We start from the raw sequence: 23,095 nt of genomic DNA on the forward strand, positions 1-23,095 counted from the left end.
TGAAGCACTGATTTCATCTGAGCTACTTAAAAAACACCCAGCTATTACAAACTGTAAAAGAACTGGCTTGAATTTCATTTCTCATCCCTGCATCCATTTTTTATTGCAGATTTACTTTAAAGGTTATATATTGCTTTCTTTTCCATCCCCTACAGCTAATCACACAGAAAACACTTTGCAGCAGATTTGCTCACCCAAACACATAGGAGTATTTTGCAAAATTCAGGCAAGCTGACCAATGGCTATGAACTCAATCAAATGCCAGAAAGATACCAAAACATACCAGACACATCATCTTTCCTCGAAACAGAGGAACTGTTTCTATTTTAGTTCACCCACTTTCACATATTTTGCACGACACAGACTGTAATTATATGCATCTCTTCAGCACTGATATCTATAACCAAAAATGTCAGGCGTTCCAGTTATCCGTAGACAGCACCTATTTCCTATGGTTATTATGGGCGGTACTAACACGTCAGGAATTCTGAGTATGTTTGGGTGAACTGACACCAGATCCAAAGTTAGGAGCTCCCCTACTATGAGTGTAAAACACACATGACCAGAATAAATGGTAAAAACAATGCCGGAATTTAGATGATGCACACTCAAGCCCAGATTCAGAAGAAACTGTCAGACTCTAAGTTCTTGCTGTATAACAAATACTACATCTGACTTCCAAATGAGTTGCTGTATTTTAAAATCCTTTTTGGTATAGGAACACCACAACTTCACCAGAAATGTTTCAGAAACTGCCTGGAATTGATCAATGAGGCAATGTATCTGCCAGATACTGAAATTACTTCTGATAAGTTGCAGAAAGAACAGGAGAGCCTGAATTTCCTTTTTTTACTCACAAATTCACTATCTAAGTGAGGACTACCAGTACAGCTTTTCTAAATCACTGCTAGAAGGACTTTGATCAAAGAAAATGATAGCCAAAATGTTTGTTGTTTTTTCTTTAAAAAAAAAATAAAAAAAAAAAATCGAACTCCCAGTAAAAGCATTATTTGGGAACAAACAAACAAGGTTAAATTTAATTAACCCTTTGCTATGATCAAATTCACCCACGAGGAAATAGTTTGTAAGTGAAACCATGGCCAAACAAGCAAGCAAGCATTGATTACATCCTCTATAACACGGAAAGCAACCCGCTTTTCAAATTTGTAATAATAAGCAGCATTTCAAACAGCATACCCCACTAACAAAGAGCAGAGGTGTATAACAAAAATCATCTGTTAGGAAAAAGCACTCCAAAGGACAGTGGCAAAATAAAGCCCAAGACTCCCTAGGTATGCCAAGGAAAGTAACCTTATGAGTTAACACTTCACTTAGGAATAAAGTTCAAACGCTCCATATGGGGAAAACGGGAGACTTAAATCGCCCGGGGTAAGCATTACTTAAGTATCCACCGCATCCCAGAGGAACTGCCAGAATGCTCCGAAGGCAGCAGGAAAGTCCAGAGGAACCACCCTAGCAAATGCACGCAGAGACAAGCTTCCTACTTACCCTACTGTATGCACCATGATCTCTTTTGCCACCTTAGTAACTCCCAAGTATCCAGAATGATGTTATTTCTTTAGGGAATATTACAGCTGCTAGAGGAGACAGAGGCAAGCTGACAAGCAGAGCTTTGCGAGAAGCCAGGCAGAGAGGGATGAATTTAAACCTTGGCTCAAGATGCTGTGTATTCTGCGTCTATCTTTAACTTCTAAATGATTTGGTTTCACATTCCTCTGAAGTCCTGCTGGCAGATGCCTCCGTGGAGCTTTACCAATCGCAGGCACCCGGCCCCCTTCTCCTCCTCCATCCCTCCACCTCCCTCCCTCCCATCCTCCCAAGCTGCCACTCCACCCCCATCTGCCCCATCCCCACCTCTCCTCACTCACTCACTCACACACACACACACACAGGGGCTTGCTTGGCGGGCAGGATTTCACGGCCTTCCAGCCTCGGCCGCCCGCCCACGCCTGAGGGAGCCGCCCGCCCGCCGCGCTGCCGGGCACCGGGGCCAGCGGCCCGGCAAGCAGCCCCACACGGAGCCTTCGGAAACGGGGAGGCACCTGAAATCACAGCTTGTGCCCACTCAGGACAGGGTCCCTGAGCCCCAGCGCCACACGGAGCCTTCGGAAACGGGGAGGCACCTGAAATCACAGCTTGTGCCCACTCAGACAGGGTCCCTGAGCCCCAGCGCCACCGACTGAGCCGCCGTCCATAGCGGGACCCCCGAGGTGCACCTTCCACAGGGGTCCCCGGGCACAACGAGATAGAGGCCGGGGGAAAAGCAGCAATTCACCCGCTGCTGGACAAAGACTCGTCCCTGCACAGGGAGCTTTATGGAGGAAGGGCATTTTAACAACAACAAAAACTCCACAAAAACAAACAAAACCCCCAAACAAACAAACAAAACCGACAAAAAACCCCAGCAAAAACCAAACAAAACCAAACAAAACCCCACAAAAAAACAACCACCCCAGAATAAAATATAAAATTAAAAAAAGTTTGTACCAGATCTTGACTAGAAAGTTTCTAAACTTTCAGTCTTAGTCCGTGGCTCCTTACAGTAACAGTGCATTGCAATGTTGTTTAGACTCTGAAGTAACCAGACTACAGATTAATGATAGCATTCTAGCTGACTGAAGTGGGGAAAAAACTCCTTCCATGTAACTCAGAAACTCAGTATCCCTACCAGAGGTTGCTGGTGTTGACACAAATCCCTGACTCTGAAGATCAGCAGATCTTTCAAAACAGCAGATTTCAATGCTGAAATGTGTATTCAGTTGAATACTGCTTGCCATCAAGTCTGCCTTATCTCAGACATGGGCAGGAGTGGAACAAGCCACAAGAACTTTATGTAAAATGTATGAATTATTGAACACTTTCAGCTGCAACAGGAAAACACCAATTGCCAGTCACACCAATTCAGACAGAATAACCTGGGAAATGTCTCTGGTTTCTTAGAGTCTTCAGCCTTTGTCTGAGCTGCTGCCAAGAGGGGGTCGTAGGGACGCAGCCAAGCAAGCAGCAAGCACAGACTGGGGCAGATGGGGCAAGGCCAAGCTGGGCCCAGAATGCCTTGGCTGAAAATAGGGTTTGAAAATGCCTTGTCAGTGCTTGATTTCATGGGGCATTACACTTTTCAGAACGCTGGTGTCGAGAGGCCGGACTGATACAAAGTAAAAGTGATCAAGCAGGCTAAAGAAGCAAACTGGTCCAACTTGGAAAGGCCTCAAGGTGGGGTAAAAAAATCAGCCAAAAGGTTGTATCATAGTGCATGTTAAGAAAGTCTCCACATCTCCTGCCTGTTTGATAATATGCATAAAAATAAGTGTGTTTGAGAATATATATGAGAACATACTGAGAACATATATAACATATATATAGCCTGATGAAACACAGTAATTCCACAGCAATTTTCGTGGTCAGTTTGCACACACTGAAAAGCAAGAGCTCTCCTTAACCTGGATTGAGCTCAGGTTCGTGGGCCTGGAAGTGTTGCCAGCAACACAGAAACATTAAGTAACAAATTACCTGACAACTCCTGAAAAGTTTAAAGATTTAATTTGCATCACAAACATTCGTTATTAGCAAAGACAGACCCCACTAAGTTCAATACCTGCCTTCCAGAGCGTGTTAAAAACTCCACCTACACGTGCCACGGACTTCCTGGCAGACGAAGAAGTCACTTCACTGCTTTTTCTCAGGCTTCCTGATACAAGAGCTCTGGGCATGTGTCTATTACTATTCAGGTTGAGGAGCCGCAGCAAACTGCAGGAAAGCTGCCTTGTCTGGCACTGCTTTCTGACAGAGCCACCTCTAACACTGCTGGCTTATAAATCTCTCAGAGCACAGAAATTCAGAGCCAGAGAGTTCCCGTTCAAATGGTGCAACTGCATGTAATGCAGTACGTACATCAAGTAATTCTTTTTCCCAACTGTTTGTAAAGATGTCAGCCTTGAAGGGCAGATAATCACTAGAAGCAGAGAACCGACAGTCAACATTAGGTTTTAAAAAGCGCAATGCTTAAGATGCTCAGAGAGACAAAAGAACAAAGAAAAGTCTTTGTGCCTTTGTGGCCGAGAGCTCCTTTCTAATTAGGGCAACAAGGAAGGAAGAAAGAAGCACCCCGTGGAAGAAGGTGCGATGGACAAATGTGATGATTCAGAAATGAAGTCATGAACAGGAAGGATTAGGACTGAGCTGTTTATAGGACTTCAAACTACCTCCAGAGAGTGCTTAAGTGTTAGGGAAAACAATGGCAGGGAAATCCACGGAAGCACATCCACGCTTTTATCTAAGCTTGTGTGTTTCCCTTCGCAGATACAGAGGGAAAAGAGATTTGGCTTTGAATCCTCTAAAAGGCCAGTGTTTGCTTCCCATGCCTCCTAAGAGGGTATTAAAAAACCTAAGAGTATGGGGAGGGGAGTATTTGGAAAATGATGCTGGAAGTTACTGGGAAACCTTGGATGTCAACATGGACAGCATGATCCCAATCCCATGAATGAGACAGTCCGAGGTCATATGTCCAAAAACTGTATCACATAAGCCAAAGGAGTAGACAGGTGTCCAGTTTCCTCAGATGAAGAGCTGTGCAGTAATACCAGGATCTAATGCACAACACAAAGCGTACAGCTGTAAAATTCACCACTTCTGTGACAGAAAATACTGGTCTCTCAACAGGGCCTGTTGCTTATAACCATCATCAGGTGTAACACATCAGGGACTTCTGCAGCATTAGATTTGAGATGTGTGAAAACACAGTAGGTTCTTGTGGAGGAGCGGGAGCTCGAGCTGGAGCTGGCATGTGAGCAGACAAGGGAGTGGCAGAGAGGGGACAGTAATTTGGTACCAGTGACAAGTGTAAAGAGGTAACATGTTTGGAGCCATGTGACTTCCTACCCATTCCCAATTTAGCCAAGTGCCTAAGAGGCATAATCTGTCCCTTCATGTTCAGCTATTTATAATGTGCACAGAATTTGCTCTCTGTCTCCCCTTGTCTATCAGTGTCTTCAATTCATTAGTCTTGGCAGTCCTAAGATTTGGGCTTACTGCGACAAGCAACATCTTCTACCCTACAGGCTCAATCCTTCCAAGTCTTACTCAGGAGTGTTTCTTCCTCTTTGGAATGATCTTGTTAACCTCTGCAGAAATTTCAGCACAGGTTTGTTCAAGAGTAAGAGCTCTGGAGTAGGGACTGTAATTGCATTGACAGGCACGCAGTTCCTGCTCACCACAATGGATTCAGCGCTGTTTATTCAGTATTTCTCAACCTGCACACCCCTCACTGCCCCAGCTGACCTCCAGCCAAGCTGACTCAGTTGTACTTACACCACCAGCCCTCTCCAAAACAGTCCAGCAGCTGGGGTTTGGCCAAGTGTTGATCCATGTGCTGCTTCTCTCCTGCCTACCACGTTTTGTTGTTGTTGTTGGTGGTTTTTTTTGTTGTTTGTTTGTTTGTTTGTTTTTTGTCCTTAAAGAGGTGGGGGACAGCTATTGCAGCAGGTGGGTACAGGGGGCTCTTGGTGGCAGCCCCCAAGCACCCACTCCCTTGCTGGCCTCCCACCACACAGCCTCCAACACAGCAGGATACATCTGGAAGGAAACCCAGGGGATGGACATGGGCTCACCAAGGGCAGAACACTGCCCTGGTCTCCCAGTGTGGAGTCTGACTGCTCCGGGCACAACACTCCTACCACTTCCATGAGGCTCACTGGGCACAACACTCCTGCCATTTCCCTGAGGCTCACTGGCAGGAGGCTCAGTCACTGGAAATATTTAAATGGGTCAGCTCTGCTATTTGCAAAACACACGCAAATTGTTCGAACTCTTGATAAGCACTAATAAAGTAAATGGGAAATGCACTTAGTACATACTCTGTGACCAGTTTTGCAGCAACAGAGGATTTTTTGTGCTGTTTTTTTTGTTCTTGATTTCTATGTTTCTGTGATTCAAGCCAAAGAGAAACAAGGGAGATCATCCATGGTCACAAATTGAAGCTTTGGGAATAAATCAAATTTTCAGTCATTCCATTTTACTGAATAAAGGAAAAATCTATTATTTACTTTTGAACATCTTTCCTTTTGCTGTCTTGTATTTATACCTTTGGTAAGAGTTTTTGGTATGAACTCATGGCTTAAACTAGTATTTATCATCATATATAAGCATGTCACATGTATAGAAGCCAGGATATAAAGACTTTGGCTTTATTTTTGTACACAAGAACAAAGTTTTAACATTAATTACGAAGAGTTAAGTAACTTTTGAAAAACTCTGTGGCTCTGTGAGTTGGCATTTCCAAACTCACCTGAAAAATACCTAAGGGGAGAGCTAGAACAATTCTGGCTCCATTTATCTTTACCCTAAATACAGGAAAAAGACTCAACTTTTTGTTAGGTGCCCAAAATGATCAACAAAATGAGGATTTGAGATATAATAAAATGAAGAGCAACTTTTAAAAAATGAAGTTTTGTAGGTAAATGAATAATTTTATCAGACTGAAAAATATTTAAAAAAAAAAACAAAAAAAAACCCCAAAAAAACCAAAAAACCCAAAAAACCCCAGGTAAACCTAAGCTCACAAAGTCCTGAGGCCTGGAAAGGTCTTTCTGGAACCGGTAGTGCTCCTGGATAAATAAAAAGGCAGCTTTCAGACTTTCTAATATCATCTATTATTTGTGCTCTACCTGAAAACGCTGAACTTTCAAGGTTTGAAGTGACAGCTATAGTTCATTTAAGTCACTTGGTGAGCAGTGCACCTAATGAAGATTGTCTTCCTCAGGATTTATGATCCTCTGCTATTTATTGCTTCCACCAACACTAATCCCTGTTTCCTCTAAACTCTCATGACCACTCCTGCCCCTCAGGAGGCAGGAGAGCTGCTCACCTCCGTTTCCAGCTTCATGCAGCCTACCTGCATTGCTGTCCTAGGTTACAATGTAAGATGCGCCCAAAGTATGTATTCTATCACCATCTACATGAGCTGTTGAAGCCAGGTTGGGCAGTGTTTCCCTTGCCCCCTCCCTCCAGACTGTCTTCTGTTAATGGCCCATCAATGCCCTGCTGCATGACTCAGAGATAACTCCCTCCAGGAGCTATCTCTGTTTAATGGGCAATCAAGGACCCATTGTAAATGGTATCAGCCCATTGTGAGATGCTCCGCCCAGGGGGAGGAGCCAAGCATTCCCACCTGGATATAATCTGGCATCTGGGACAGAACAGGCAGCTTTCCCACTGGATTCCCAGAGGACAAGAGCTACCAGACCTTTCTGGAGGAACACTGCTTCAACAAGACCACTTCCTCTGGACTGCTACCACCATGGTGCCAGGTTGTATTCTGACTCTGTCAGTGATCTTTTGTACCATTGCATGTGTTTTATTTTATTTTATCTTACTTTTTTTTTTTTTTTTTTTCCTCCTAATAAATTGTTTTTTCAGACTTGGAGTCTCTCGCTGGTTTTGCTTTCAAGCCAGCACAACTGCCACCTTCACAATTATCCTTTTAATTTCCCCAGGCCTCCATGATTATTCTCTTTCTAGATAATGCCCTCAGTTATCACTATTCCCAACTCCCTTCCACTTTCCCTTCTGTATTTTCTCCCTACCTGTGGAAAGAGTACCAGGCAGGTTGTGCAGCTTGATTCAGAGCTGTGTGTGCTCAGACTGAGCAGCCAGCACACATGGGAGCTGCTTTAAGAGGGGAATGCTGCATGTCCTGCTCTTTTTTTGGGTTGATATCTTGGATTCCATTTCAGGAGAGTCAAGGAGAATTAGTACAGCTGAGATTTCTTCCTAGGTGTTTAATTTAGCAGAAGGTGTCTAGTGAGTTCCAAACTACTGGCTGTGGCCAGGAGTGTGAGACAAACAAACATAGGACGATTACATTCCCTTAAAAAGCCAAACTCTGAAAACAAAATAAACGAACAGCCCATATGCTAGCTACAAAGATTCATGACACAGTCTTTGCTCCAGCAGGAGATGCTCTTTGTCTTCTCAATGATAAGAACCCTCTGCTGCTTTAAAGACTTTATGTCTGGTCCAACCAAGTATACAAAAGGTAGCAAACAGTGCTAATTAACAGTGTTCATTGCAGCCTGCTCTTGAAAAGTGAACGGTTTGTGAAAGAAAAGATCACAACACTAAAACTTGTCTTGTCACAACATTCACTTGAAAACAAAGTCCTAATTCCTGCAATTATTATATATGGACATTTTTGTTATGGAAATGGCTCTGTTATCCTGTCTCACTCCAGCACCTTGGTTTTACTGCAGTGATAAATTCTGCACTGAAAATGGTTTCCAGTAAATTATTTTACAAAAATGCCACCAACATTATCTCTTTTTATTTGCCTGGACAGACAACCCCAAGTTTTTTGTGGAAGTTCAGCCATTGTGTGAAGTGTGCATGCAGGCAGACATGGCTGGAGTGACACACTGACTTTCTTCAGAACTGGAAGAGGATTATCTACAAAAGAGATTCTCTGTCTAGTTGGAGAAGATAGAACAATCCTCTTTCATTCATCCCACATCCAAAAAACAAAAAAAACCTCCCCTGATCTCAAATAAAACTCATTTTATTTCACCCTCCAGACACAAAACTTGGAAAAGAAAGGAAATTACTTTTTTTTTTTTTTTTTTTTTTCCCCCTCCTCCACAAAGTAAAAAAATACACAGCAAGAACACAGTAAGGAGGCCTGGAAGTCTCAGAAACTGCTAATGAGAGGTGGAGCATTAATATATAGGCCAAGACCATGAATCCCATCAGCTGAGTTATGTAAAAGCCAGTAGCGCCTGACTCGCTCTCTGAAATGCATCAGTGCCCTGCAGGGCTGGGGGAGGTGTCCCTGCCACACAGCCCTCTCCTTCCCTCCGTGTCCTGGCCCCAAGGCAGCACGGAGCCCTCGGGCTCGCCCCGGTGCCGCCGGGGCAGAAGAGGAGCGCTGATCAGCCCGAGGGTCTGCGCTGGGGCGGGAGCACGCAGGGTGAGACAGCCTGGGAGAAGCTTGTCCTACTGCTCCCTCTGCTGTACCCATCCTGTGGAGAAATCCCAAATGTCAGCGCGGAAAGCCGGGGTAAGGCGCGGCAGCTTTGAGCGCGGTCTGCAGGCAGCACAGGCTTGGGGAAGAGATGAAGCCGCTGGTGGTGAGGCAGAAAGCGGCACCACACTCAGGAGATGGCATGGCAGGACCTCTGCGTCCAACCTAGCAAATCCCTTTGGCTCTGGCCCTGCTTCCAGAACAGTGAAGGGGAATAAAGCCTCTCCTTGGTACGGTCACCTCACTTGGGGACATGCATTTAGACCACGATCTCATCGGAGGGTTCGGATGGGTGTCCGGATCGGCCCCAAAGAAAGGCCCAGGAAGCTCCCCTGGCAGGGCACAGCAGCCAAGCCCCACATTAGGGAATGCTGGCAGAAACTACGCCCAGCAAAGGGGGAAAACGACCCACCCCAAGTCACATCAGCGCCACACCACATATAAACAACAACATCAGCGCCACACCACATAAAAACAACAGGGAGCACATTAGGAAAAAAAAAATAAAACCAAAAACAAACAAACAAACAAAAAAACCCCCCAAAACACCAAAGGAGAGGGGAAAAGTGGCTTATGGTAATGAAGTAACTTAATCATGTGGTAATTAACAAGCTGATTGTTCTAGAGAATGCTTTTTTCTAACCAAAAAACACCTGAATGCAACTGCAGCCAATAATCCCACCCTGTACCCTTATTTCTGAGGGCTGAGAATTTGGCAGAACTAGATACCACCTATGGAAGACACTAGCAGCTGCCATGAAAGCATTTATTTGAACACAGAGAAAACTTGTACCCTAAGGAAAATACACGTTCTCAGACATTCAAACATTAAAATGTGCTTTCTGCAATCTTCATAGCAATATTTCAGTAACTCCACACTTTCCTCTTAGCACTAATTTATGGAAATCCAAACTAGAGAAAAAACCATTTCAAAGGAAGAAATGTCTCTCAAGCACTTTTTCTCTGAAAAGGTGCACACTCATCAGAATAGGAAGGAATGATGACAAGAATCAGCACCTTCAGGAAAAGTGGACACTTTCTATAATAAAAGAAAGGATGAAAGGCTGGAGTGCAAGGTTAGGGCTTTGAAAATTCAGCCATACGCTTATCTTAAACCTTCTGGAGAATCTCAGGAACTTTATACAACTTGTACCAGGAACAAAATAACCCTTCCTAATAGCAATATGAGACTAAAAAAAATTAATCAGTGAGTTCCAGAAAGACAATGTTAACAGAGAGACTGCATTCACTTTTTTTCTATGCCCCAAGTATTATTTCCTCCTATATTACAGAACATCTACCAGCTAATGAAAATTCGGGAAACCAGACTTTATGATATAGCAGGGTGATAAAATGAATTATATTTAAATGTCAATGGAATCTATGAAATAGAGCAAATTTGGAAAAAATCCATTCAGTAATTTTAAAGTTGTGAATAATTAGCATGGCATTTTCAAATGCACTTGGTCCAAATTCATGACCTCATTCTGCCCTAAATCCTTTTAGTTTTTGCAAAGCTATATGAGCCATGCAATAATACAGCAGTATGAGTATGCTGCAGTAGTAGTGAATCCTGCTGAAAAATTCCACCCTTAAATGAATGACTCCAGCAAAAGAATGGGACATGGCAATTTGGGGCAGAATGAAGCCCATTATCTTCAAAGGCAGCGCTCCAGATTTTCCTAAATGCAAACAAATACCGTTTGACCACAGGACTGACACAATGTACCTAATTCCAACTTGCCCAAGTTATACGGCTAGAAGAAGCTGGACTGGAGCTGAAAATATAAACTAAACAACTTCCAAGGGAAGAGAAAAATATTTTATCTGAAGTAAGCCAGTAATAATTGCAGAATAGTTTGACATTGCCCTGTTAAGTTTCATGATCAACAGCCACAAATAAATCAAGTGTGATGCACAGATCCAAACACAGGTCTGGTCATAACCTACTCACTGTCGGATGCCACAAAGCTGCTACTTTCTATAGCACCTCCTTTCATCTCTCTGAATTCATCATATTTATCCCCAAATAAAAGAAATTACAGAGGGTTGGTTTTTTGGTTTTTTTTTTTTTTTTGCTTTGTTCAGAGAAGCACGTACTTTATATCCAAGAGCGTCAGACACTGCAGTGTAAACTATTTGTACTTCTTGCTACAAAAAGTCTTGCTCCAGGACTTTGTGACAACACTGACTACCTGAGGGAAATCAAATTAACAGCAGCTGAGACAGAATTATTAAAGGCATGTTCTCCCCTATGTACAGTAGTCTGCTAACGTATCCACAGGCACCGAGAGAGTGAGGATAAAGCAAGGACGTTTCTCTGAACCATCACTATCTTTCACATTACTGTTCTATTCTTGTGAGGGAGCTGTGGATGCAGTGATATTGATAGGCTCTGGGGTTCTTTGAGCCTTAACTCAAGCATGCAGATTTTACAGACATGCACACCATGAAGACAGTCACTTCCAAAATAAATCAAGGAAGCTTTTTGGTTAAGACTACAGAGGTAACTGGAAGGTTGTTGCTAGTTCTGAGCGTAATGATGTAAGGAAGTGGTGCACCTAAAGCCTCTCCTCTGCCCCCATGCCCTCAGAAGGCACCATCCAGCCTCCAGAGAAGATGTGTTTAGGATGGCGCCCAGCCTCTTCTTGCACAACCTGCCAGAGATGCTCTCAAAGGAGCTGTACTCATGCCCTTGCATCAGCACCTCCTGTTCAATGAGGGAGATGACCTCTCTGTGCTTCCAGAGAAGGACAAAGACACATACACTAGCAAAATGCCCAGAGTGGCAGGGTCCACATCTGTAACTGGGAATACCACTCTGAAATGCAGGCAGGAGACCACCACACCATGCCCATGCTGCTCAGGCATTACCCAAGATGCCAGTGTGGCAGGGCTTGTTGTTAAATACCATGCTAGCAGTGCTAGCCTGGCCAGGACTCAGCTACGCCACAGGTTTGTTTTGTCAGTTTAGGAATTCACACATTTACTTCCTCCCTCCCACTTCTCATCTGCTTTTTCTGCATAGCCTTCAGTTGTTTTAAGGTGGGTGTCATGTTTCTAGGTGCTCAGAGCAACTAAAACTTTGAGTACCTTTGACCCCCTAGCACTACTGGGACTAAATAATAAAAACTGTTCAAGTAACATTTTTATTCCATTCAGTGAATGGAAAAAATAACTGAGCTGAAAGAAAAATGCACCTTGCTTCAAAAGCCTCTTTCATCAGCCCCAGAATCTGAACCAGTGCTGAGCATAAAGATTTAAATTTGGCTTAATGAAAACTGAATAAACCAAAAACAACAAAAGAAGTCTCTTTACAAAAGGTATGGATTCGACCCAGCCAATAAATAATTAAAGCTCTTCTCTGTTCCCTTCCACTTTCTATTTTAAGGCTTTTCATTATATGGGATCAAAGTCAGCTCGAGTTGGCGAGAGTTAGACAAATCCATCACGGAGATAGAATGAATGTATGATCTCATCCCCTGTGACAGCAGCCCGACGGTACCACCTGTTTGAACTAGGCTCATACCACTTCTGATGACACTGGCAATGTCAAGCAAATCACTTGAAATTCAAGGTGGGGGGGGGGGGGGGAGGGTAAGCACCACCTAAGCAAACAACAAAAAAAACCCTACAAAAAAACCCGAGCTGTAAATCTGGCGTGAGGAATGTTTACAGGCAGCCAGCGATGCAAAAAAGAGCAGCCACAGAAAGGGTTCAGACTCCATGAACATAAATCACTCTGGGCCTCAGAGTATGAGTATCAGTTGTATGAGACTGATTTCTGTTTGGAAAAGAGTCAAATGAGAGAGTGATGCAAGATAGATGTATAAAAAATTACAAATATAAAAATAAGGCAAATTAAACATCCTTATTTATTTTCTCAAAATGAAAGAAAAAGAATACATTGATGCCAGAAGAAATAATCAGGAGATATGAAAGGCAAGTTAAACACGAGTTTAAAACTGACAGGTAAATTTAAAAGAGATAAAGGAAAATTCTGTTCTACCTTTTGAAATTTAAAATGTAAGTTTACCCTGTGGAGCTGTCTGCAGCATAATATAATTGGGATCAGAAAGGACTATTAGAAAAAAAAATTCATTAGATTGTTAATGAATACCTGCATGTTCCCATTAGAAACTCATCTGTTTTCAAAAGAAAGAATATAATCCTTAATGAACGTAGCTTTTTTTAAGCAGTAGAAGAAAAATATTTATACTTCCTGACACAAGCAATGATTAAGTGTCAGGGATTAAGACATCACCCTTAAGGGGAATCCCCAAGGATTAAGAAAATCCCCCTCTTGTCACATTATTCCGGAAGTGTCGGCTGGCCAGTTCCTGAGCACTGTCAGGAACAATGTACTGGACCACATCCAACACACCAATGTTTGGTTAACACTAAAGTTTAGTCAAGAGATTTCTGTCTAAAACGCTTGTCTAAGGAAAAAGATGACAGCATTGTGAGTGTACCATAAAGCTTTGCGTTCCAAACCATTTTTTGCTTTAACTGCCAGTAGCTAGAAGCACTTGAAGGCAACAAGCACACATCAGCTCTACTTGGTTTGGTGTATAAAACCACTTTGGTCTAGATCTGGGTCAAGATACACTATTTCGCTCTGAGCTGCTTGATGTGTTCAACACAAACATGACTTTGGGTCTGCCACTGCACAAGGCACATTCGCAGTTCTAGGAGTTGCAGGGTATTCTGGTTGATTAAACTTGCAACTACACAGATATAAGAGTTAAACTGTAAAATTATTTCAGATACGAAAAAATCTCACTGCTGTGAAATTTATGCCATTTTTTTCTCAGTCTACTAAGATGAAAACAAGCACTTCACTAGCTGAAAGAGCTATTTCAAACATGTTCCAGATTAAGACTGCATGGCAGGGCCTTTTCCCAGTGAAAAAAGGCACTCTGGGGACGAGGAGAGGCCTCCAACAATGCTCTCTTCAGTGACCTCATTAGCATCTGATGTGTAGGAACCTCTTTAAATGTGTGATTTTCCCGGTCTACCTTGAAATGGCCCTTTATCAAACTCATAAAATTACTTTCATTTGGTACCAAACAGAGAAATAAACTGATGTAATTCAGGCCCAGCATCTCTTCAAATGAAGGGGGGAAAAAAGAAAAAAAAGCCTGTAATGAAAAAAAAGAGATAGATTGGAAATGTTTTGATGCTTTATGTGGGAGTTAGCTGTATGCAGAATGGAACTGTATTTTCTTGGTTTAGCTGAACTAAGCTGTACTGACAAGAGCATGCTGAATTAGATCCGGTTGTAACCCGAGGTGAACCTGCAGGGTAAACCTTACGTCATTGTATTGCTGCAGTTCTTTCTTTTTTCCACAAGCAAATGTGGCTCACTTCCCTCAGTCTCTGAAATGCCTATCGTGTGTGCTGGCCACGGGGTAGAAGTCCAAATAGAGCATGGATTAGAGTTTGGATTTGTTCATTTCAGGCCTCTGGGAATGGAACTGAGCTATTGGGAGAGACTGAAATAAGACTACAGGCATGGAGGAGGCAAATGTGCATTTATTAGGTATTAGAATGCACCCTGTACTTAAAGACATTTACCCACAATTCTGATTTGTACTTTTGGGCTTTTGCCTACGCCAAGCAAAACCAACACCGTGTTTCTCTCTCAAAGCCATGTAGGGACAACTTGCCTGGCATTCTGGGATAATTGACCCTAACAGGTGACAATGTCAAGCCCTTCCTGCTACAGTAACAAACACTTAATTTCTACAGCACCATCCACACAACTTTGCAGGGTAAAATATCACTTACTTGCAAGAGCCTGGCAGCTCCTTAGCATGAAGAACAATGAAGAGACAGGTTACATGGCATGACAATCCCTCCTGCCAAATTTCCACAGCCATATCACTGCTTCAGAGATGTAACTGAGCACATAAAACTTTTAAGTTCCATGTTACAGCCAGGCCTGCAAAACATGCTCTGTGTTCCACCTCCAGGCATGTTGCTAAGCACAAAACCACTCTCTTTGCCAGAGCCAGCTGGAAGCCTCGGTGGCACAAGGCAGGAGAGCACGTCACCCTCTGTTATCTCAGTGCCTGATGGCTCCTTTCTTTGCTAGCTTTATCCTGGACTTTTTGTGGCATGGCAGACCACACAGGAGCCCTCCCTGAATTAATCCATATACTTGGAGAAAAAGCAACTCTATTTGCACTTGCACTACATAGGTAACAGACCACTGTCCACAACACAGGGTCTTTACCTGCACCCCCTGGAAGGAGTCCTCTGCCTGCTCAGTTGGAATGGTAGGATACTGTAAAACGTTTTTCTTTCATTAAGTGCTGTGGTGCTAAATGTTATTTTCCAACTGTGTATAATAATTTTTTTAAAGAAATACAGGTGCATGACCTTGATAATGATTTTTCTTCAGCTCATATACAATGGAGACGTTCTGGAGACACCATTTTTTAGCTTAATAAAATCATAAATCTCCATATAATTTTATCACTTCAGGCTTTGAATAAATGGAAATCCTCCTCCTACAGAATTTGTCATGATTTCCTCTCTTTGAGTTCAATGCAAGAAGTGCACAGCTAAATTATGCAGGACTATAAACTTACATAACTGTTTGTAAGACATAAGAACAGAAAAATAAAGGAGCCTAAACAATTTGAAATAAAGAGAAGTCCAACACAGAACTGAGGAAAAAATGATTCATCATTTGTTCTTCAGGTAGACAGGTTTACTAGCATTTAATTAGTATAAACAGAAGTAAATCTCAGATTATACGGTCACTCCCTTAGACATATGGAAACCAATAGCTGGCAGAACTAATCATGAAGCAGCTCTACCTGAATAAACATCAATATAATATGTAGAAAAGTGTATTTACATTAAGAGATCACCCATCTCTTGCCTTAGTTTCCCTTCTTGAACAGCAGTGTGATGAAGGAAGCACCAAAGGCGATGCACCCACATGGCTCACTGATAACACTTGCATACAATCTTGAGTATCAGGCATCCACAGTAATTCCTCTCACTGCCTACCTACCAGGAGGTTCATCAACAGTCTACCCTTTATGCCTTTTGGTATCTGCATTCTCCTTTTCTTGAAGCAGGGTCCCACATTACCCAGGCAGCCTTCTACTCTCAATGCAAGAATCTGGAGGGAAATAAAATCCATCAATCCTCTGCCTGGTTTAGTACATCTCTCTCACGCTGTTCATCATTCCCTGTGGCCCTGCAACTCAAGCTCTTTGGCTCTCTGCTTGTGGGTCTCTTTAATTCTTTAGCTTTCTATTGGATGGCTGTGGGCACAATTTCCTCAACCCCTGGTCTCTTTCTCTAGTCCCCGATAAGGATCTTTGCTCTCACTTGTGGTCTCTCCTGCCTCTGTTGAAACAGCAAAGAGCCTTTTACAAGGTCATGTATATACACACCTTATAGTCAGGTGTTCTTTGGCTTACAATGAAAGCAACAAGACAGCACAAATGAACCTGAAAGGGTTCAGGATGCGAGGTACTGTTGTAAAAATTATACTCGGATACAACCAGAAACGGGGATGAAAAGTGGATTCCTTAGCATATGACAGCTTTTCAGCATACTCCAAGCATGTGCATTTGGAAATTCTTGTTGCTGTTCCTCTTTTAGATTACAGTTTGCAGCTCCCTTGCACTGTTCTCCCATCAGGTGTGAATGAAGCATAGAAACAATTTGTTTTACCACCTCCACTCTCACAAAAAATTAAATTAAAAATAGCAGTATGACATCACTTTTAACAGGGCAGTAAAACAGAACTCTAATGGCTGCAGGCTTGCTCCTTCCCTCCTATAGCAAGTCCTATAAGGGGAGGGAGGTTGCAGCTCTGCTTGGGATCCTTCTACTAGATTTTGCCCTGAGAAAAGGTTTGTTGAGAGGGACGTCACTGTGGGGTGAGTGCCAAAACCCATACCTGTACTCTTGTTCCTCAGGCCATTTGGTTGGAGGAGCTGATGATCTGTTTTGCTGTTCCATCTTGTTGGCAGCCCCTTTCCATGGTGATGCTCTTCTAGAGAGAGCTGCCAGCCAAGCAGCATGGGGGTCCATTTTGTTGAGAAAGCTTCTTAATTTATAGGAGCTTTACTGTAAGCCTAATACAGGTTGCTACTTGTTAATTTTTACTTTCCCAGGGGCAGACAGTGGTACCAGTACCCACAATTTGCCCATTCCTTTCCTATCCTACAAGGCATTGCAAGTCTGCACATCAGGACACTGAGGGGCTAACAAAATAGCAGGACATGGCTTCTACTGCTGACATCCATTTGAGGCAACTACATTTTTTCAAAACCATTGGGCAAGAATTAGGTCCATGAAAAACTGCAAACAATAATCTGAGCTTTAAAAACCCAAGAGACTAAAGAAGTCTGCGTTATGCTAGTAATACTCAGCTAAGAAAGCTCTTCAGTTGCTCCCTGAGATACACAACATTCTGCTCACAGCTGGATTTTGAAAATGCACAAAAATACTTACCTGCATATCTTAAACTGCTGTCAGATCTAAGATAAAGGTTACTGCGGTTAAAATAAGGGATAGAAACAGACTGTAGAGGAATTTGGTGTTTTGGCTTGTTTAAATTTGACACTTTATACTTAAGGATATATTTGGCCCCTGGTGTTTAAGGATTTTCTCCACAGAATGCTCATTAAATCCTACAAGGAACGTATGTGTGCCATTTCCATCAATACTGTTGGATTTACAGGTGAATTGAGATTCCCCCTCGGGTTCACAACTCCAGCACAAAAGCCCTTGGCTTCACAGAAGACAACAAACGTGAAGGAGCATTGAGGACAGAGGAGCTACCCAGAGACACTTCTGTGCAGCCTTTCAAACAGCACTTGGAGGAGATGTTTGCCATCTGCAAAGAGACTGTCACAGAGGAAGATCTGGGAGCAGGCTAGGGGCTGGATCACAGGACCCAGCAGTCCTGAGCACAACATTCCCAGCAGAGGCTGACTCCAACCATGAAAACAGTGGTGGAAGAGCCAACGCAAAGTGTTAAATCTCTTTTGGCCCCAGGTCAGTGATCAGCTCATATTCTACTCTGCACGCATTTTGTCATGCAGGAGCAGTGACCCTCTCTGAAAATTCCATGCTATGAATAGAAAAAGCATTTAATGTGCTTCCTATAGTTTTATGCACAAGTGCCTAGAGCTTTTCCATCTAATACATACATAAATTAAATTTCTGTAACTGTAACTAGAAAAAAACCCCGTGAAACAATCAGGTTTTCCTAGTGCTTCTGCCACATGCAGAGTAAGCATTATTGTGAAAGCTGTGTGCTCAGAATGTGTTAATTGCCAGGTCCCAGGAGCATTCCCTTTAGCCCACTCTACATCTTCTTATATAAGAGCCTTTACCATACTGTGATGAGTCACAGACCCATATTTTGAAAGTCCATTATTGCTGTTTAAGTTTATAACATAATCTTTAAATATAAAGTTATTTCTTTATAAAATTCTGCTGTGACTTACTACAGTAGTATTTACTTATCCTTAAATTATTCTCAAAATACTTTTCATATGATTAAAAAAAAGTCCTTTTCACTGGAATACAAGTATTTTTCACTTGAAAGATAATGAAGACGGCAATTAGAGATTTATTTGTATCCAATATTCTAAAACCTTCTCAGCCGCTGTTTATTAAAAAAGTTTTATGAAGAAGCCAAAGAACACTACACATTCAACCCTTTAGTGCTCTGCTTTACATCTCTGTTGGACAAACAGCATTAGGACACAAAAGCCATTAACCTCTTTTGTTGAGGGTCATTGCATTGCAGCACACACTTAACTGTAAAGGCTGTTTGCACATAAAGTAACCAAATGGTCAAACTAAAATTGCTCCCCAAACTCTGCATCTGTAGTCTATATATTGCCACACAACTCAAGAACTTGCATGTCAACTCCCTAGTAAGAGTTCAGAACAGTTTTTAAATTCATAGAAGCTTAGAGAAAGGAAGTGAGTAGGTGAAGAAATTGTTTTACCTACCCAAAAATATTATATTTTATTAGTATGTGACAGAATTAATTTCTTCCTTTGTAAAAAAAAAAAACCCTGTTTTTCTGTATACATCCCGGTTGGCAATTGATTTTATTGTTCCAGTGAGATATTCTACAATATCTTAAGAAGAAATTTTCTGGGGGCAAACCAAGAGAAGAAATTACTTCATAAGCAATTTTTTTTTTCCTGAACCATTTTGTATTTCAGATTGTAGATAAACATGTCTTCACAACTGCTCTTCTCAGTTTGATTCTTTCCCTCATACCTTCAATGATGTCACTGTCCTGTATCTTAATTTCTCACTGCTCTGAGGTCACAAATTTTTATTACCAGACTTCACCATGGGATCTATCAAAGGCTCAAGACATGACATCAGAACACGACAGCTATGTCTCCTGCTTAGAAATCTCAGCTCTCTACAATCTTGCAGACATTTCTTTGCTTTTGTTGACTTTTTACTGTTTTCTCAGAACTACTGAATTATTCATCTGTCAACATAAATGTAGAGTTCATCATATAAATATGCAAAGTCACCATTTTAGAGCAGACATCCAAAGATAAATTCATATAAAAGCTTTTTATAGATCATTAAATCTGCATAGCAAAAGACACAATATACCATAAATGTAGTAGTATATTGCAGGACTGAAGTTGAATGTAAACTCTGAGCAGAGCAGTATTCCAGCCTACTCTCTTATGCTGCTTTTTACTGTAAGGCTTCCATTCTGATTTGCAAAGCCAGTCCCTGCTTCTTGCCTCAGTTGATACAATCTCACAAAAGTGACGTTCATCTCAACAAACCTATCTATCAGATTGCATCAGAAAACTTCCTTTCTCTGTACTAATATTTGCCTTTCACACAGAGCAGCCACTTCCTACCAGGTATTTTCAACCTGGACCAATCTCTTGGCAAGAAATCTACAGATCTGAGTGAGACAACAGTAAGGTAGAACGAAATACTCCCAAAACACCCAGTCAGTATTTTTAGCTTTACAGCATGAGTCCTGTTAATATTGCTAAATATAGGGAATTTCCATATGTTCTGCTCACCTAGACTTCAGTGAGAATAAAGGGGACAAAAGACTTATTTCTCAGTACTTAATTTCCTACATGAATTTTACGCATGGTCAGTTATACTACGTAAAATAATGCTAAAGCTGGTTCATGCATTTTGCAGTCAGCTTTATCAGATAACGTCTGAAGATTCAATTATAATTTAAAAAGAACAATTACATTTTAAATATGGCTTAAGTTAACAAAAGGAACAGATTCATCACTCAGTGGCAATAAGATCATATTCTAGGTAAAGACAGCGTGAGCAACTAAGCTATGGAAAAACCTGTTCAAACACTCAACATTTGACTGCAGTTCTTGTAATATATTCACAGTAACCTCAGCAATGCCAATTTGAGCAAATATTGGGGCAAACCCCAAAAGACTGATTTGGTTTTGATTTTCATTTTACTCCATTTTACAGAATAAAATGGCACACTGGCTCTTGAAAAGGAGCTAAGAAAGTACACCAGGATTTGCTATCTCAGAACACAGCGTTTCCCTTCCATTACCTGCAAGAAACCTGGCAAAGACAGAAGTTAGGCTGGCCAGTTTATATTAACTGTATGATCTGTATGATCATCTTCTGTCTTATTGCCCTCATGTCTTCCGTGGATATTTAGACAGGAACACTGAAAACACCAGAACAACAGGAAAAGCCATTTGCAGTCTTCTCACAGGCTTCAAAAGCCTGCTAGACTGGCCATTTGAGATGCAAGTATTTCAAGAAGTGAGACATACTGTTGAGCAAAGAGCAGAGCCGCGTTTGCCATGCTACTCTCTGCATTGTATCTACTTACTTCATTCCCCATACTCAGGATTACAGAATGTGTGCTGTAAAACCAAGCTCTGTTTATGCTCTTGCCCTCATTTAGTTTCAGGAAACTTTACCTTTTCAAATTCCTTGAGTTCTACCGTAAGCATTTCCTAGGGAAATACTATCACATAAAAAAATTGACACTTCCTGAAAAAGAATAACAGATCCTTAATAAAACTGACAAACCAAAAATTTTAGAACAAGCTCCCTAACCTGCTATACCAGCTGGCATCCAGGGTAAGATATCAAGGCTGAAACTTTGTCCCAAGCAGAAGATGGGATTTTGTGAACTGAAATTAATATAAGAAACTCAGCAGAAAGAGGATTGGCAGTTAGGACAAGGTCAGTGCAACACAGTCCAAGTCCAAGGGAGAGCGAAAAGAGATGGATGCCGGAAGCATGCAAGCTACCTGAAAGCTGCTCACGTGATCTAAGGCTTGCGAGGAAATTAATGATGTCAAATTTCACAGCAGAAGTGTGGATACATGACCTGCTTGGCATTCTGTTGAGTAGCGCCACTCAAGTGCATGTACTTAGAGCAAGGTAGTGTAAAGCTGCACGTTTAAGCCAGATTTTATTCCAGAATGGAGAATCCAGCAACACAAAGTTGTTGTGAGTTATTTCCACTTAAGAATTACTTTTTTCATTAAACTGATACCCACTGAAAACAGGTTTAAAGTGTAGTCAGGTGAATGAGCGTCTGATGAGTTCTGATACAACTTGAGCTAAGGTATTGTCTCTTATCTGAGGTAGCAATGATCATGTGAATGCAAAGTAGAAAAGCATGCCTTAAACCATCTTGTACCACACACTTGTGATGAATAGCAAGCACTCTTCATCCATTTCAGGGCAGAACTGCAAGGCAGCACAAGCCAACACTGTCTTTGATTTAAAGTTAGTGCTGAAACAGCTTGGGGAAGCTCACATGGGAAGTTTCACTGGGAAACTGAAAATCCTTCAACTGCCTGAAGTATCCTACCAATCCTCTAGCTAAACTAGAAGACTCAAATCAAAATTGATGTCTACATGAGGTTTTACTTTAACATTGTCTATTAATTCAGGTAAGTGCAACCATTATTTTTACAAAGTGGCCTAGGAAATCAACTTTCAGCTCACATGAAGCTTTTAGCCGTTGTTTGTAATCACTTCTGGAGCTCTTGTAAAGACATGTTGCTCTAAAATGAACCAATTTTAACAGTTTTATTGCCTTACTCCTACCAAACACAGGCCTGTATAGGCTAAGTTTGACCTGTTCATATATGTGTATAGTGGCTGAAAATAAACAAGATGTTTGCAGGGTGCAAGGCTTAAGTTTCAAAGTGAGAACATGGGAAAATGCAGAGAAGACAGTAATTAGTGCAATGAAACAAAGTTAATAAAAGAAAAACTAATATCAGGAAATTAGTGTCTTTCCTAACAGCAGATCTGTTAATGCTCTGGAACATTTTCCTAAGGGAAGCAGTGGGAGCTCCATTACTTCGATAATTTAAAATTAGACTGACAAAAAAGTAGCAAACGTACAGCACAATAAAGAATAATTCCATACAGGAAGGGGAATGAAGTAGGTGACTAATAAGTCCTTCTTTCTAACTGCTATGAATCATACAAGTGCAGTGGTGGCTTGTATAGAAGCTGGAGTTTCTATACACAGATGGCAATGCAAACTGGTAGCTCTCACACAGTACTTGCTGGTAATGGTTGGAGGGTCCAATTCCTCATATACTATAAAGCACAAATACCATTATTAGACTATTTGCCTAAATTCAACAGAGACTTCATATAGCATGTTTTACTTACCACCCCCTGTAGCCAAACAACAAAAGCAATGCCGGTTTCTTTATTGCACGCACACTTATTCTTCTAGGACAGAACTTCCTCAGATAAAAGCTGCTGGAGCTACTTTAAGAACAAGTGTTTTACATATAACCAGAGGTAAGAATTTTTGGGCTCAGGTCACATCATTTTTTACTTGAGTTCAATTAATTCTCTCTTTGAAGGCATATTTAAGACAAACATTTGATCTGTTGAGTACTAGTTCAATATTTCCTGATCAAAGTTGAGAAGAAAGAATGAAACACGGGCTTTTTATTTGATTCTTCTGTTTTCCAATATTTTCTCAAGTACTGTAGGCAGACAAGTGTTATTTGAACTAATCTTTCCAGGCCAAGCTGTTTGACCCACAT

General features: G+C 41.6%; 1 protein-coding gene across 22 annotated transcripts in view; it reads right to left on the minus strand.

The window, feature by feature from the left end:
• The window catches only part of DTNA (dystrobrevin alpha), a 224,334-nt gene that overhangs the window by 179,487 nt on the left and 21,752 nt on the right, over nucleotides 1-23,095 (minus strand). For 12 of the 22 annotated variants that reach the window (XM_058420182.1, XM_058420178.1, XM_058420173.1 and 9 more), the window contains exon 1: nucleotides 1,510-1,706. The exons of 2 other annotated variants lie outside the window; for them this stretch is intronic. In XM_058420182.1, coding sequence (XP_058276165.1) covers nucleotides 1,510-1,526 — 17 coding nt within the window. In that variant the 5' untranslated portion in view covers nucleotides 1,527-1,706. Of the gene's footprint in view, nucleotides 1-1,509; nucleotides 1,708-23,095 lie in introns of those variants that run through there. 8 more of the 22 variants (XM_058420197.1, XM_058420196.1, XM_058420194.1 and 5 more) reach the window with 2 other exon arrangements.

This window comes from Hirundo rustica, chromosome 1 (genome assembly GCF_015227805.2).
Source record: "Hirundo rustica isolate bHirRus1 chromosome 1, bHirRus1.pri.v3, whole genome shotgun sequence".
In the NCBI taxonomy this organism is placed as follows: domain Eukaryota; kingdom Metazoa; phylum Chordata; class Aves; order Passeriformes; family Hirundinidae; genus Hirundo; species Hirundo rustica.